At 34.4% G+C, this 15,190-nt stretch overlaps 2 protein-coding genes across 2 annotated transcripts; one reads left to right on the forward strand and one right to left on the reverse strand.

The window, feature by feature from the left end:
- Positions 1 to 479: 479 nt before the first annotated feature.
- On the reverse strand, positions 480 to 5,203 carry LOC141484926 (uncharacterized). The gene is made up of 3 exons (XM_074180631.1): positions 5,091 to 5,203; positions 1,575 to 1,867; positions 480 to 1,264 (listed from the first exon to the last, which is right to left on the reverse strand). The coding sequence occupies exons 1-3, from the start codon at positions 5,201 to 5,203 to the stop codon at positions 825 to 827; spliced, it is 846 nt and encodes a 281-aa protein (XP_074036732.1). The 3' UTR covers positions 480 to 824.
- A 236-nt stretch (positions 5,204 to 5,439) lies between these two features.
- LOC111513144 (U11/U12 small nuclear ribonucleoprotein 35 kDa protein) lies at positions 5,440 to 6,568 on the forward strand. Its single transcript, XM_023169307.2, has 2 exons — positions 5,440 to 5,558; positions 5,615 to 6,568. The coding sequence occupies exons 1-2, from the start codon at positions 5,550 to 5,552 to the stop codon at positions 6,236 to 6,238; spliced, it is 633 nt and encodes a 210-aa protein (XP_023025075.2). The 5' UTR covers positions 5,440 to 5,549; the 3' UTR covers positions 6,239 to 6,568.
- The last annotated feature ends 8,622 nt before the right edge of the window (positions 6,569 to 15,190 follow it).

Below are 15,190 nucleotides of genomic sequence, written 5' to 3' on the forward strand. Positions count from 1 at the left end.
AATGAGTTTGCTTTAAAAGCAGCATTATATTTTTTTGGGTTAAAGATTTGTGAGGAATTTAAAATATGAAATAGTTGATCTACTCTATTAACAAATTGAACAGTTTCAGTCGCTTCTGCGGGAAGGGAACCAAATCTAATATAAAAACTCATACCTACATGAACTGAGTAACTAAATACTTGGGTGGCAAGTTTTACCTTCATTTTTTGGAAACTAGTGGGATAAATATGAGAATCGGTTAATTTAGGTGCTGCTTTAACAGGTAATTTTTTATCTAACTCATAGAAGTCTTTAATATATTGCCACGAAATTTTTTTACCATTGACATGGTAAAAAAAGTTTTCTAAATAAAAACCAGTATTTTCTGGAGATATTTTTAAAATATTTGACAATTTGATATTGTTGGACCCCATATCACAAGTAACTGCACAAACATTTAATCCCACATTTTTTAATTTTTGCACAGCTTCATTTAATAGGTTAGCAGGACAAGAAGTATGACATAAAAAATATGCTATTGGCTGTTTCCATTTGGAATAAATTCCTCTGACCATAAATACACTGGCAGTTAAAGTTGGTTTGAAAATTTTCTCCCCTGTATCACCCATTGCTAGCCCAATGATATAATCTTGATTACGCTCATAAAATAAATTGGCTTTTATGGACATTTCATCGAAGCACAATAAGCAATATTTGCTTTGGGCCTGAAAACTGTCAATCTTTTTTTTTTTAATAAAATGAAGAACTCGGGATTATCTAACCCTGGTCCTATCCTAACTGCTCTGATTTCTTTTAGCAAAGTGTTAGGCGAGGGAAGGCTATATTTAGCCATCAAGTATTTTTTTATACACTCGGGGACCAGCAAAATATATTGACAGACATTCAATTTTTAACTCTTTGCTATAACGTCTACCCTTTGGATGTTTATTCGCCTGTGATACTTGCATATTAACACATTTTGCAGTGTCTGGATTGCAAAATTTGAATGTTAGGGACATATATTCCTCCAAAGATATATTGTCTAAGTCATTAATTTTTTGACTCTCAAGTACCTGAACTCTTTCTCGTAAATATTTGTTTTCGGCAGTTATGGACTTGATGTGCTGTCTGTATTTAACCTTCCTTGGGGTATCGAAGGATAAATTGGCTGACGTTTGGCTAGAATTTGGAGATGTCAAAGGAGGAGTAACTGTGATTGGACTCACGGCGATTTCATGTTGAACCTCGGTTTTTAGTTCGGTTTCAACTACATTTGTCTGGTTAGCTGCAAAAATACATTTTATTTAACAAATAAAAAACAACTTAGGGGAATATGTACTCTTAAGCAAGGAACAATTCATTTCGTAGATTTTTTTATACAGGGCGGAACAAAAACTTTAACAAAACTTGACATGTACAGATATCATGCGATTTTTAGCTCATTTTAAAAGGTTAAAAAATCAAAAGGTTTTAGTCTTTTAATAGTGGGACAATTAAAATGAAAGCACTGTACAGTTATTTTTGGTTCACCCTTCGTTTCGCCCTGTATACAAAACATTAAGCTTTATTTTAAATTAAGAAACTATTTTTAATACCTGAATCAAATAGTGGAGGTGGAACCCCGCCTGGAACTATAACATTGTCATCTAGAAGTAGTATTTTTGCAGGAAGTTGCAAGGGCGGTGCACTATACGAATGATCAGTTCTGGAAGTACCCTCGAGAGACGGGAATAGGGTAGGAATTGCAGTGGTTACTAATCGTGTATGAAAGTGACTAGTGAACATCCTCTCTTCAAAATGGATTTCACATATCGAGTAACTTCGATGTAAGTCGATTAGTTTTCCGAACAGGTCCTCGCGATTGGCTTTCATTGCCCATATTCTGGCTCTGTAAATAAATAAAAACATTTTTAAACAACACCTCTATTTAGGGTGTCCCAGATAAGAATGAACTCTACAGGGATCTCATAAACGATTAGAGCTAAAGAGATGTTCAAATTAGGAAAAGTTGCGCCTCACTGAACCCTGCCGGATGATGTTTTAAAATTTGGAAAATTCTCATTACTTCCGAAGATATTTGGGAAAAACCGAAAATTCCAATTTCATTATTATCTATTTCTGATAATTTAAAACAATAAAACAAAATAAATTTCACGTTTCATAGCCACTTTTTAACCCAACGTTTTCTTCCTCCGCAGTCATCATCAAATATTCGGTTTTTCCCAAAATATTTTCGGAAGTATTCGAAATCATACTGCAGGGTTTAGTGGGGCCCAACTTTTTCGTAACTTAAACAACTTTGTAGCCCTAATGGTTTACGAGATCCCTGTAGAGTTCATTCTTGTCAGGGACAACCTGTTGTAATAAATGACCGTCGGGTCTGAATTGGCGATCCCTATATAAGTACTACTATGAATATATAATAATCATCTCAGTATTTACTCGCACCAGAAAAATTCACCCCCCTGTATATGGGATCGTTCAGCCAAAGGTATTTATTTTCTTAATTTAGTTTGGTAGCGTGAGAGTTGCTGCCACCAGATCAGAAAAAGTTTGAAATCCGTCCTGATCACACGGATTGAGAATTAGTAGGCAACTTGGTCAACAGTTGACTTTTTCCTACCTTCTAATCTTCGTGGAGAAATGGCTTGGTTATGCCACCAATTATATCCTCAGAGACTGGATTCGGCCACGGCTTAAATGCGTGGTCTTTTAGGGGTTTGAGGAAATGAAATAATATTAGCAAAGTTTTCACAAACCAACTTTATTAATGAGTAAAGTTGGCAGAATAATCGGATTAACAATAGAAAAAAAATAAATGAACAAAACTAATACTGAACGTTATTTACACTATATAAAAGAAAAAGAAATAAATAATTATAACCATGAACAAACTATGGGTAAACTACTAAAACAAACTGACAGGAGTATTCCTTTGAAAATTGAGGTAAGTTCACTCAGGGCATAGATATGCCTTGCCTGAATTCTACTAGCTATGCTATAAAATCAACTAAAATACAACTCTGAGAAGTTATCAAGAGACCCACTTAATCGCTCCTCTCTGTATAACGTAGGAAATTACTATGACCTATAATAATCTAATAAAATGAAAAGGGAACCCGATTCGTAGCTATATTATTATGGTAAATGTTCATTAATACTCTAGGTGCCAAGTCGAAAATATAGTCCACATAAGCATGCAATAACATCTACACTAAATATCAGAATTGTTTAAAATACGCTCACCAAAATTATCGTAGACGGACTCCCCTGAAAACTCCAACGAAAGCCACTATTTCCCCAAAAACTCTTAACAGAAACTCGGAAAAATCTCTAAATCACTAAATTGAATAAACCCGCGAATACTACCAAAACCCAATTAGTGTCACTTCTCTGAACAGTGACTTGAAATATCTCAATATTTCAATTCATTCAAAATTTCCTCTAGAATTTCCAGCTACCGTAGGAAATTCAACTGGATTCACCAAATCTCCGCGCGCCACTTGACTTTACCTCAAATCATCTAAACCTCGATTATTTATCAATTCCAAAACACCTCACAAAACGGTGACCTGAACTACCTCGTATTTCAGTACCTCCAGAAGTCACTCAGAATTTCGTAGGAAGTCCAACCGACCTACTTCTGAGTTCGTACGCTCCTGACTTTTTACCTCAAGTCAGCTAGCCAAATAAAACGCGAATAAATCCCAAATATCGAGCTCACTTCTCGAAACCGTATTTCACTCTATTCGAGTATTTCCCAAAACTCTGGAGGAAATTCAATCGGCCTATTTCTGACTTCGTACGCTCCTGACATTTTAATTCAAGTCAGCTAGTCAAATAAACTGCGAATATTCATCGCACTACTGAAATCCCCTCGCGACCCAGTATCTTAAAATCCCTAGCACCTCAGTCCCTTCAATAGCTTTCCCAGCAACCTCCCCAAAGGGGCGAACTGCCCCGGGCAAGAGCCCCTAAACGACCTTGGGGTCCGCGCACGACTGACTTAAATCTTTTTAAAAAAACCTCACCACCTTACTATCTTAGGGGATGTAAGTAATGTTATCTCAGAAAATTCTAACCAATCAGAAAGCTTGAAATTGTTTCTAAGACTGGTACTCTTTTCGCCACCTCATGGTCCGGCGAATAAGTCCTCAATAATTCACGTCTAGTTCCCGACATTTCTAATGTCGTGAGTCTACTACTGATATATAGATGTCACTGCAAGGGTCATTTTTGGATATTTTCTTTGCTGTCTCGAATAAAACATATGTAGATTAGCCACTTGGGTGGCTTCATTTTATCTTGTCGTTAAATTTAGAGCTCATAAGATAAATTGCGATATTTATTATACGTTTGAGTGTTTTCTGACTTTTATTCTAAATGGGGTATACAGACTGGATGACATATTTTCGACCCTTAACGAAAGATAATGAAATGAATTATGGGGTTGAATGTTACAAAATATCGAATTTCTTAGTATCAAGCAGTTAATTTTAACGACTTTTTTTTCTTTAAATGGCTTGGTTCTGTTGGCCTTAAGGTTATTTCTGAAAGATGATAAGGTTCCCTTTTCATACGAAAACACATGTGTTTTGGTATCTAAAATTCAACTAAAAATATAATAAATCCAACTTATTACAATGTATTCCTATTTGCTTCATTACAATTAATAGTCGTTGATATATATAAAAATAGTAATGTAGGAAAAACAAGGAAAAACACCATAGAAAAAATATCATACAAAAACCCCCCGAAAAAAAAAACAAAAAAAATACCCCATTAAAAGAACACTACGCTTTTGCATACTGTAAATTCCCCAGAAAAAATATACATACTGCATAATGTGTCCCCGCATAAGAAATGCATACCACTTTTTCTTGGATATAAGGGCATCTTTCGACCACTTGAACGTGGATCTATTTTAAGAAGAGGCAGGTACTTATTTCGAGAGCTGGGTGATATTTAAGGTTTTGGAAGTTGACGCTTTGACCAGCTTTGACGGTAATTTATCTTATATATTCCCAAACAATTTTACGACAACACGGTATAATCAAAAGTTTACTTTTTATTTACTTAAATATGCAAAAAAATATGATGTAAGAACTTACCGATTCGCATCCTTAGGAAAACGATAGAATTTCTTCTTCGAGTTATAACCTTTAATATAACAGTTTCGCACTGCACAAACATGATGATGTCCTGATGGTTTTTTGTCACTCATTTACTACAGTTAAAAATTCAAAAATAAAACACTATGTTCAAAAGAATCACAAACAAAATGCACAAAATTATACACCCGCCTATGACGGCTAAACGTATAATAAGTAATACTGATCTCCCGACTGCACGCCATAGACGTCTTTTCCCCTAAGAGGCGGGGCATAAAGCCTGCGCGAGGGGATCGACGCAAACCGTTCCCGCCAAGAGAGTGTTTTAGCTGTATAGTAAGTAAGCTGTGCAAATACTGTGCTTTGGCTACATGTTTTGCAGCCTTAGTCCATGTGTTCCATAAAACCGATATTATTTATGTGCCAGTAAATCTATCATTTTATTAAAGAAATCTCAAAATGTGTGAAGTAGGTAAAATATTATTTCCATCTGTAAAAAAATAGTGAACGGCTGTTAATTTCAGAAACATGAAGAATGGTCCAAATATGCTAGAATATATGATCCAATTAAAATAGGTTCTATCGATGGTACAGACGTGGAACCACACGACCGAGGAATAGAAAGAGCTATAAACTCCAAATATGTACCAAATCGTCATATTAAAGGCAAACCAGAGTGTACAATATTTGTCAGTCGTTTGAGTTACCAAACCACCAGAGATACTATTAAAGAGGTATTTTCTAAATATGGAAAACTAAGGAGGTTCAGGTTGGTTAGAGATATTGTCACTGGTATGCCTAAAGGTTACGCATTCATTGAATATGAATCTGAAAGTTCAGCTGAAGATGCTTACCGTAATGCTAATAGACTCAATATAGATGGAAACATAATTTTTGTAGATTTTGAGTGTGAACGCTTATTGAAAGGTTGGAAACCTAGGAGGCTTGGTGGAGGATTTAGTGGAAAGAAAGAATCAGGTCAACTGAGATTTGGTGGAAGAGACAGGCCCTTTAAAAAGCCAGTTAGTCTAGAGTTGAAGGAAGAAGAGGAAGAAAGAAAAGATCGGCTAAAAAGAAGAGAAAGGGAAGAAAGGGAGAGTAGAGATAGAAGATATGAAAGGAAACGTCCAAGATCGTCTAGAAGTTGAGTTTTGTTCACAAAGAGGCACTATATACCCTTTCTAAGAGACTGCAGAATTTTCAAAATTCACTTCAAGTGTGTAGTAAACTTTTTCATTATTTATTTCTTTATAGTGACAGTGTACTGTGCCTGAATGAAAAAAGACTTATAATCAGATGCATGAAGTCCTAAATTAAAACATATTTTGTATGAAAAATATTTGAGTGTTGTTGAAAACCTAGGAATTTTCATTCCAAACTTTCCAGCAAGAAAACTTCAAGAAACTAGTAAGTTTTTTTCAATTCTGATTGATTGTTCTTGGTTCATAGCCATCCAAAATACAGAAATACAAAATCCATCCACTTTACAAATGTTTTGACAACCTAGTTGGCATCTCTAAAAGAAGATCTAAACTAATTCCTAGGAACTAAGTTCATTTGCACCTAACGAGGTATACTTTTACTTCCAAAATAAAATTCATTACGTTAACGATTTTCCTGATTGAGATTCACAAAGTTTCAATTAGAAAAACCTATTATCAGGGTACTGGTCCAATTAAAACTCAGATAGGAAACAGAGGCATACTATTGTTAATCAATAAGTTTGCCTTTCCAGCACTAACATTTTATAAAATACGAATTGTGTTAACACGTTTCAACTATGAAATTAACCTGAAATCTTGAATTTCTTCCAAGTTCTTCATAATCGAGAATAAAATCTGATGATCCTACGATATTCAATGGGAATAAGGACCTTGTTGAATTTTCAATGGATTGCAATGATGACAATGAAGAAATATAAAATGTAATGTCACCGAGATGACACTCTTAGGAAAGTTAATGTTTTCCATCACTGTAATTTCATGTAATTGTTCTATATATATTTCAAACAGACTTGATATATTTTATATTTGTGAAGATTGGGTGTAACTCTAAGACTTCAATAACTTGGACAACCTTATTAATAGTATTTAACAACTGACTTTTGTAAAATATAAACGATTGTTGGATGGAAGAGCAATTTCTGCCTTGATTTATCATGTGCAGACGTTGAATTCTGCCATTTGTTAGGTTAGTATCTTTTGTACTGAGTAACCTTTCAATAAAAGCATTTATTATTATAATCACACATGTCAAGATTACATAAAGACAAGGCACATAGAAGGATACTACAACTTCAAGAAACAAATAACAAGGTTCAAACAAGGTGAATTTTTTTAACTTAAGTTGCAATAATTGATGGAATTCTAGTGAAACTTCAAGTAGATACATCATCAGACATCACCATCATATCAGAAGAAATGTGGTCAGAATTAGGAAAACCACAATGTAGTTTAACCGAAAACATTGTCAAAAGTGCATGTGGTCAACAACTTGAATTGATCTCCGAGTTTAATTCCAGTGAAAGACCTGAACTTGCTAGGGATCTACTGGATAACAAAGTTTGGTAGGTGGGACATTCCTCTCAATTCAATACGTAATGTCATGTCAACGTCAGACATTGACATTTCCAAGCATAAAGTACAGGATGTCTAACAAATTCAAAAACAATTTCCTGATATTTTCAATGACAGCCTTGGACTTTATGTAAAAGGGAACGTAGAACTACACATATCAAAAAGAAGCAAATTGGTATTTTGTTCAAAACAACTAGTAGCATACATCATTACATTCAGTTGAAGAAGCCTAAAATACTCCGGTTGATTAGTCCAATTGGGCAGCACCTATTTCAGTCATGAAGAAATGATGGAAAAATTCGTATATGTGCGGATTATTCAACAGGATTGAACAATGCACTTTAACCTCAGCAGTTTCTACTCCCACCTGGAGAAGAAATTTTTTCGACACTGGAAAATTCTAGAATATTCAGACTTATCAGATGAATTTCTTCAAGTTGAAGTTCTCTAAAATTCCAGACAATCAATACGAAGGACTTCTCACATACAATCGACTTCTGTTTGGAATAAAAGTTGCTCCTACCATTTTTAAAATATTAATGGAAAATGATATCTGAATTAGAAAATACAGCAACATACATCGATGGTATCACTCCAAGCAAAAATGTAGATCAACACTACCAAAACCTTATAAATGTTTCATACACGATTCGAAATTACGGATCCCATCCTCATTGTCACTTTTGTATTTATGAAAATTTGGTGTAGTGCTAAGACTTCAATAACTTGACAACTTCATTCAAAAATATTCAACAACTGAATTTCGTGAAATATTATACAACGCTTTTGTTACTAAAAGTCTCCCAACTTATAAAATAGTATCTTCATTCTCAGGGCTGCCAACAATATAGTATGTGAAGTTTTCCAAATAAACGTTGAAAAGACAAACATTGATTTTTATTCAATAACAAAACAACTGACTACATATTCTGGATTCCATCCAGAAAAAAACCATCCGCCTGATTGGAGATGCGAACATCACTTGCAACCTTGAGAGTCTGGAACATCGAAGAAAAGTTGGGGATTTGTCTCTCTTCTATAGATACTTTCACGGGAAGTGTTCAAGTGACTTGGTACATTTGATTCCACCAAGAGCGGTATATATCAGAAATACGCGACGGACTGTGTTGCTCATTGTTTTGAGGTTCAACTCAATACATCTCAAACTTCACTGTTTTAGAACTTCATCCGAAGAACTGCGTTTATGTGGAATACATTTCCTGAGAACGTTTTTCCAAACGAATTAAATCTCCAGCGATTCAGATCCAATGTGAATGGCTACTTTCGCACAGGCACCACTCTTAGAGCGCCTTAAGGATTTTCCTGTAGTGCTTGGGTTTTGTCTTGAAAAAAAAAACTTCTACACTTCCTCTCAATTCAACATAAACGAACCGAAACTTCAAACTCCTAAGCTGGCTCTCATTTTCATGAGGGCGTGATATCAGGTTGTCTAGCGGACTATTTTAAGGAACCGTGTTTGCATATATCCAGCGATTTAGATAATTGTCATTAATATGTACATATTAATACTTACAAGGCAGATTAAGAACAGTAAATTGAAAATTCTTGAAGAGAGTAGAGCACATTATTTTTATAAAATTCAGTTAGTTGGCATTTCATTTCATTCCTACTAACTGAACTCAAATCAGGACGAATAACCATAAGTAAGTAATGGCACAGTGTGATTACCTAGTTAATTTCACCATTTTCTACATGAGGTTCAAGTTCACTTATGCTATATCTGATAATTATTTTTTGCATAATATGAACACTATTCATATGTACTGAGTTACCCCAAAATATTAGTCCATAACTTATCATTTATTGATTGTACTATTCCAAAGTAGGCAACTTTGAGAGTTTACAAAGACACTTACCTTCAAATTGTCTAATGAAGGAGCCAACTGTGCTTAGGTTTATTTATGAGATTTCCATTTCATTTTTTGAACTACTTTGATACCCAGAAATTAGTTGTTTTTCTGCTCTATTGTTTTATGATCCTTTATTAGAGGACAAATCATAATTTATGTTTTTTTTTGTAAGTTCCATAAAAGAATGTCTAACAAATTCACTAGCAATCCGTTGAATACACAACACTTAAGGAAATCAGTTAAAACAAATGTTTGTGTTATTCACAATATCTTGTTTTATTCTCAAAAATAAAGATATTGGTGTCATAAAAATACATCTTCCAGCATAAGTAAACCATAATATATCATTTATGAAAATTGTAAAAAGAACTGGTCCCAGTGTAGGCCCTTGAGGGACACTAATGTTCATGCAATATATTTATTTTTTTCACTGCCTTTATCTGTTCCAACTATGTCTCCTTGAATGTTTCTTGTCTCGTCAGAATTTTGATATTCCGTTACTGAGTGAAGTAGATAAGTGTTATGAGTCATAATTCACAAAAAAGCGAACAAGAAATGTTACTAGATGGATTCCCGTTAAATCAGTTAAACAATCTACAAACTAATAACACTTTTAAAATAATAATCGACTAGTTTTATTGATTTCAAATAAACTAACCTGAACAGTTAAAACGAGATCAATTCAGATCAATCATCTGAACTGAATGGGTTAGTTAGCCATGTTGTCCATTCAGAAACAATTGGTAGTCTATCCGTCGCAGTGGTAGGTGGAACTTAATCCGGCACTCTACATCTTCACTACCGGTAGGAGGATGAATTGTACGGCACAGCAGAAAAAGTGACAAAAAATGAGCGCCCTATACGTTTTCCTTTGATGTCAATATGCTCAGCTTTTCCGTAACAAGCTGTACTGGTCAAAAGCCATTATTGAGAATCATTTTTATATCATTGTGTTGGATCTCCGGCTCCGCAGCAATCAGTACTGTCACATTTAACAATATGTAAGCAATAGTGTGATTCAATGACGTGTTTGGATTACCAGAATGCATCCATGGGTTTGAGGATTACTGCTTCAGATTCTGGACCCTCGTAATGCGCGGTTACAGGAAAATAATATACCATTAATTTTGTCCAGCGATCTGCCAAAGCTTCATTCACCAGCAGCCTGAAAATTTTCGAGTTTCAGCTCGTGGTGAGAAGTTTTTCCCCGTGCATCCAATGGTGTGCTAGTTCTCGTGTGGTAAAACAACGCCTATTAGTTGCTTACTTAGTGATGCCATCCTACGCTCTACACGATTGAAAGCAATGCGCTCTGGAACATTTGATAAAAATTGCATTTAAATTAACAGCTTGAAAATGCTGAGACTTATAGCCTTTGATTTTCTCCGTCTGACGGCGTTCGTGAGCTGCGTTTCTCTTTAATTATCTCCGATAATTTGCCTGATATGTGGATTGCTTGCTTTGTTTTTCAGTACCTGCTTCTGCTTTCAAAGCTCGATATAATTTTTCTTAAAATCATGTTCGATATCTAAATTCAACTGTATATATGTCTTGCTAATAGATCAGATGACAATCGACCCTGTAAGGCATTGATTTTTGTCCCGAAGCGTCCGCTGAGGCCGCATATTTGCATTTCAATACATTTATTGGCTAAGAATTATATATATTCTCTACCGGGTTCTCAAGCTTTCCCTCAAAAATCTTCAACTGGTACTAGGCTACTGCATCCTGTCCTGCATAGGTAACAATGTTACCTATGCTGTGATTTAGCATTCTACTGTGGTAAAAGAGAGTAGGGTTAACCTATCGGCTGGCTTGTCTGCCGTGCCTAATTGAATACACTGCGAGTAACATAAACTAACACGTTTTTTGTTTAATGTATACACGAATCTTAAATCACAGGAATCGTTATTCAATTCAATATCATTAAATCATTCTCTGGGATACTTAAGTCAACACGATTTCATAACGTTGTAATTTTTTTTAACAATTAGGTAAAATAAAGAGCGAGCCGATTTAGTCGAAACTTTAGAAATAAATTTTCAAAAGAGAGACGATAAACAAAATAAACGACGCGACACCAGATCTCTCATGAGTCAGACTAGTGATCAGACCTACAAAAAATATTCGTGTTTTTTATGTGAAAATGGACAGTCTTTTTTATTGTCCCGATTTCTCAAAATTATATCAAAGACAGATATGCCAAAGTTTAAACAATTATGCAGCAATTGTTTACGCTGCAATTATGCTACGCAATGATTACTACATATACAAGGAAATCTTCCATCCTAGTTGTATGCTACAAGCAGCCCAAACAAAAAATGCATTTTGTTGGGCTGCTTGAGATAAAATGTTTACCAGATGAGAATGAAGTGGAAAAGAATTCTCTTGAGTAAGCAGATCCTGAAATAAATCCATATATGCAGTGGAAAATAAACTCCAAGTGCGATATTCTCAGCGAAAATTGTAGTTTGTTGAAAGATAAAATCGTTTACCTAACAGAAAAACTGAACGTGTATGAAGAAAAAAAAAGGACAATACAAGTAAAAATATCTCATATTGACTGGACTTTCTTGGAAGTTCTTGATGACTCAGAAGATGAATCCACATATTTCTATGGAAAACTATACTAATTAATATCTGCTTAAGATCGGCTACAATACCAAGGATCTGGAAATCATCAAAAGTCTGTCCCATTTTCAAGAAAGGAGATAGGCGAGATATTTCAAATTATCGGCCTATCTCTGTTATTTGCAACTTTGCAAAGGTCTTTGAGATTCTGCTGGAGCTAGTTATATATCGGCATGTAAGTTGCCATATAAGTATAAACCAACTCGCTTTTATGAAAAATCGTTCAACGGTCACCAATCTTCTGACTGTAACCCAACATATTGCTGAATCAGACTTTTCTAAGGCCTCCGACAGGCTTGACCATGGCATTCTACTAAACAAACTAGTAGCCTTTGGACTATGGCATTCTACTAAACAAACTAGTAGCCTTTGGTTTATCTCCATCCTTAATCGCACTCTTTCAGTCCTATCTACGGGATCGAAAACAATATGTTCAGCTCAATGATTTCAAATCTACCGAATATAGTGCTTCTTCCGGTCTTCCACAAGGGTCAAATCTGGGACTGTTGCTCTTCAATGTCATCATCAATGATATTGCAGATGTTATAGATGTGTATTTCCTTTTGTATGCCGATTATCAGCAAACGTAGGACGGGTTGTAGAATGGTGTTATCAAAATAACTTGTCGTTAAACCCGGATAAATGTAAGGTCATGTCCTACAGTCTAAAAACGAATATCTTGATCTTTGATTATTCAATAGAAAACGTTTCCCTGGTGAGACCAGAGACATTTACTAATCTTGGCGTCACATTTGACACTGCACTATCATTTAATAGGCATATCGATAATGTTGTAACCTCCTCCTGTCGATTGTATGAATTAATTGCACGTAACAGTAGTGATTTCAAAGAAACTTCGACCTTGAAAACTTAATTCTATGCTTTCATAAGATCAAAGTTAGAATAAGCGTCAGTTGTGTGGAGCCCCTTTTATCAATATTATATTGATAGAATAGAAGCAATTCAATGACGATTTTTAAAACTGCTAAGCCTAAAAACCGATGGTATTTATTCTCCAATAGAAACAACCCACTGTGAATTGCTACAAAAGCATAACTTTTTCAGTCTCGAAATAAGGCGTGAATATTACAGTGTTGTATTAACCTATAAAATAATCAAAAGCATAGTTGACTGCTCAACATTACTGGAAAAGTTTAATATTTGCATTCCTAGAATCTGTTCCAGACACCCGAGTACTTTCTATATAAAAACATCTCGCACAAATGTTCTGGATAATTCTCCGATCCATACCATGTGTAAAGTGACCAACTCTGTTAGCGATAATTTAGATATATTTAGTTGCAAATTGTCAGATATAAAATATCCCACTTCCTAAAATAATTTCCTAATAATAAATATAAAATGTTTAGTCTTTATAGTCATTTGTTTGTAGACTTTACAGTTTGTGATGTATTTTTTATACTCTGTAATTGGGCTATGTCCTGTAGAGTATTGTATTACAAATAAATTAATAAATAAATAAAAACGCGAAATCTAAAAAAGGTCAAATACAAAGAAAATTTTTTTTTAAATTATTCCAATAACAAATTAATCATCATCGAGAATGCCTTATAATTCAGTAGCTAATACCAGAAATGCGGTGACGTGATAAATAAACAATAGATAACTACCGCCAAATATTTTTTGACAGAATTTTTAAAGGTGCTTGAAAGCTGTGTGTACAATGTAGTAATCAGTTTTGTAGAACACTATGACCTGTTAACGCTTTCTCAACATGGTTTTAGGAAAAACAAATCAACGGAATCAGCCACATACCATTTACTGAATTATGTTTACACTTCCTTAGATAGAGAAAAATACTACTTTTCTCGGTGTTCCTCAAGGATCTGTCTTGGTGATCCTAAATTTTTCTCCTTTTTGTAAACAATATATCCAGTCATATAACCGCGGGACAAGTAACAATGTTTGCCGATCACACAACAGTTACAGTCTGTAGAGAACCCCTTGAAGAATTGCACAGTAATATAATAAAATGATGCCATAATAATCGACTCATTTCAAATACTGATAAAGACAACCTGCATACATTTCCATATAAGAAAGCCAGTTTCAAAAACCTTTCATAAAAATCTAATATTTAGTGACAGCATCAAGTTATCCGGGACATGGCGTTTCTTCTCCCACATAGACTTTTTTTGTAAACCTCAATAAAGCATACTATGCAATTTTTCAGATGAAACCAATTTTGGACCAAAAGGGATTGTTGAATTTATACTATGCGTTTGCATATATATCAAATAATATTGCAACATATGGGGACTGGCTACAGAATGAAAAATAGTTTTCACTTCCCAAAAAAAAAATAACTAGACTATTATTTAATTTAGAATACAGGAAGTCATGTAGAACTGTCTTCAAACAACACTCTATTATGCTCTTCCATTCTATTTTCATTTCAAAATGCGTAACTTTTTTGAAAAGCAACATTTCTGACTTTTCAACGTGTTAGGAAGTCATCATAACTACGCATCAAGAAGTTCTATATTTAAAATACCAAAACATAAAACTGCAACATCTAAAATGTCTACATTTCATAACTGCATGTTTCTTTATAACAAATTGCCAAAATATATAAAAGATATCAATAGCTATATATAACAGCTTTAAAAATGCAACAAAAAATACACTCCTGGAAAATAACTTCTATTCAATATAGGAATTTCTGGCATTGGAATCCAAACACTGAATGTTCACCGAGTAAGTTTTTTAATGTGTAAATACGTATAATATAGTTTTCTTTTTTTACCTATATTCTTAAATTTTTACCTATGTAACATGAAATTTGTATATTCTCATGGCTGTCAGCGACTTTTTAGACCTGCCAATTGTATTCTGTATGTAAATATGGCCAATAAATCAATCACTACTACATCAACCACAAGATTGTAAATGGACCTGGTGCAAGCAGTGCAATGGTAAACAAAATATGGTTTTACATGAAAATGATGAAAAAGTGAATGCCATAATGACCATAGAGCAAGATGTGAATGAATCACAGGCA

The sequence above is a fragment of the Leptinotarsa decemlineata genome, unplaced genomic scaffold, assembly GCF_025532065.1.
Source record: "Leptinotarsa decemlineata unplaced genomic scaffold, Ldec_3_MD MMD2_tig00026299_RagTag_RagTag, whole genome shotgun sequence".
NCBI lineage: Eukaryota > Metazoa > Arthropoda > Insecta > Coleoptera > Chrysomelidae > Leptinotarsa > Leptinotarsa decemlineata.

Excerpts from the sequence above, each read along its gene's own strand:
- LOC141484926 (XM_074180631.1), bottom strand. The coding sequence starts at position 5,203 with ATGAGTGACAAAAAACCATCAGGACATCATCATGTTTGTGCAGTGCGA. Across the intron at positions 1,868-5,090 it reads TTTCCTAAGGATGCGAATCG|AGCCAGAATATGGGCAATGA; the intron begins GTAAGTTCTTAC and ends ATTTATTTACAG. Across the intron at positions 1,265-1,574 it reads ACCTCCACTATTTGATTCAG|CTAACCAGACAAATGTAGTT; the intron begins GTATTAAAAATA and ends GTATTTTTGCAG.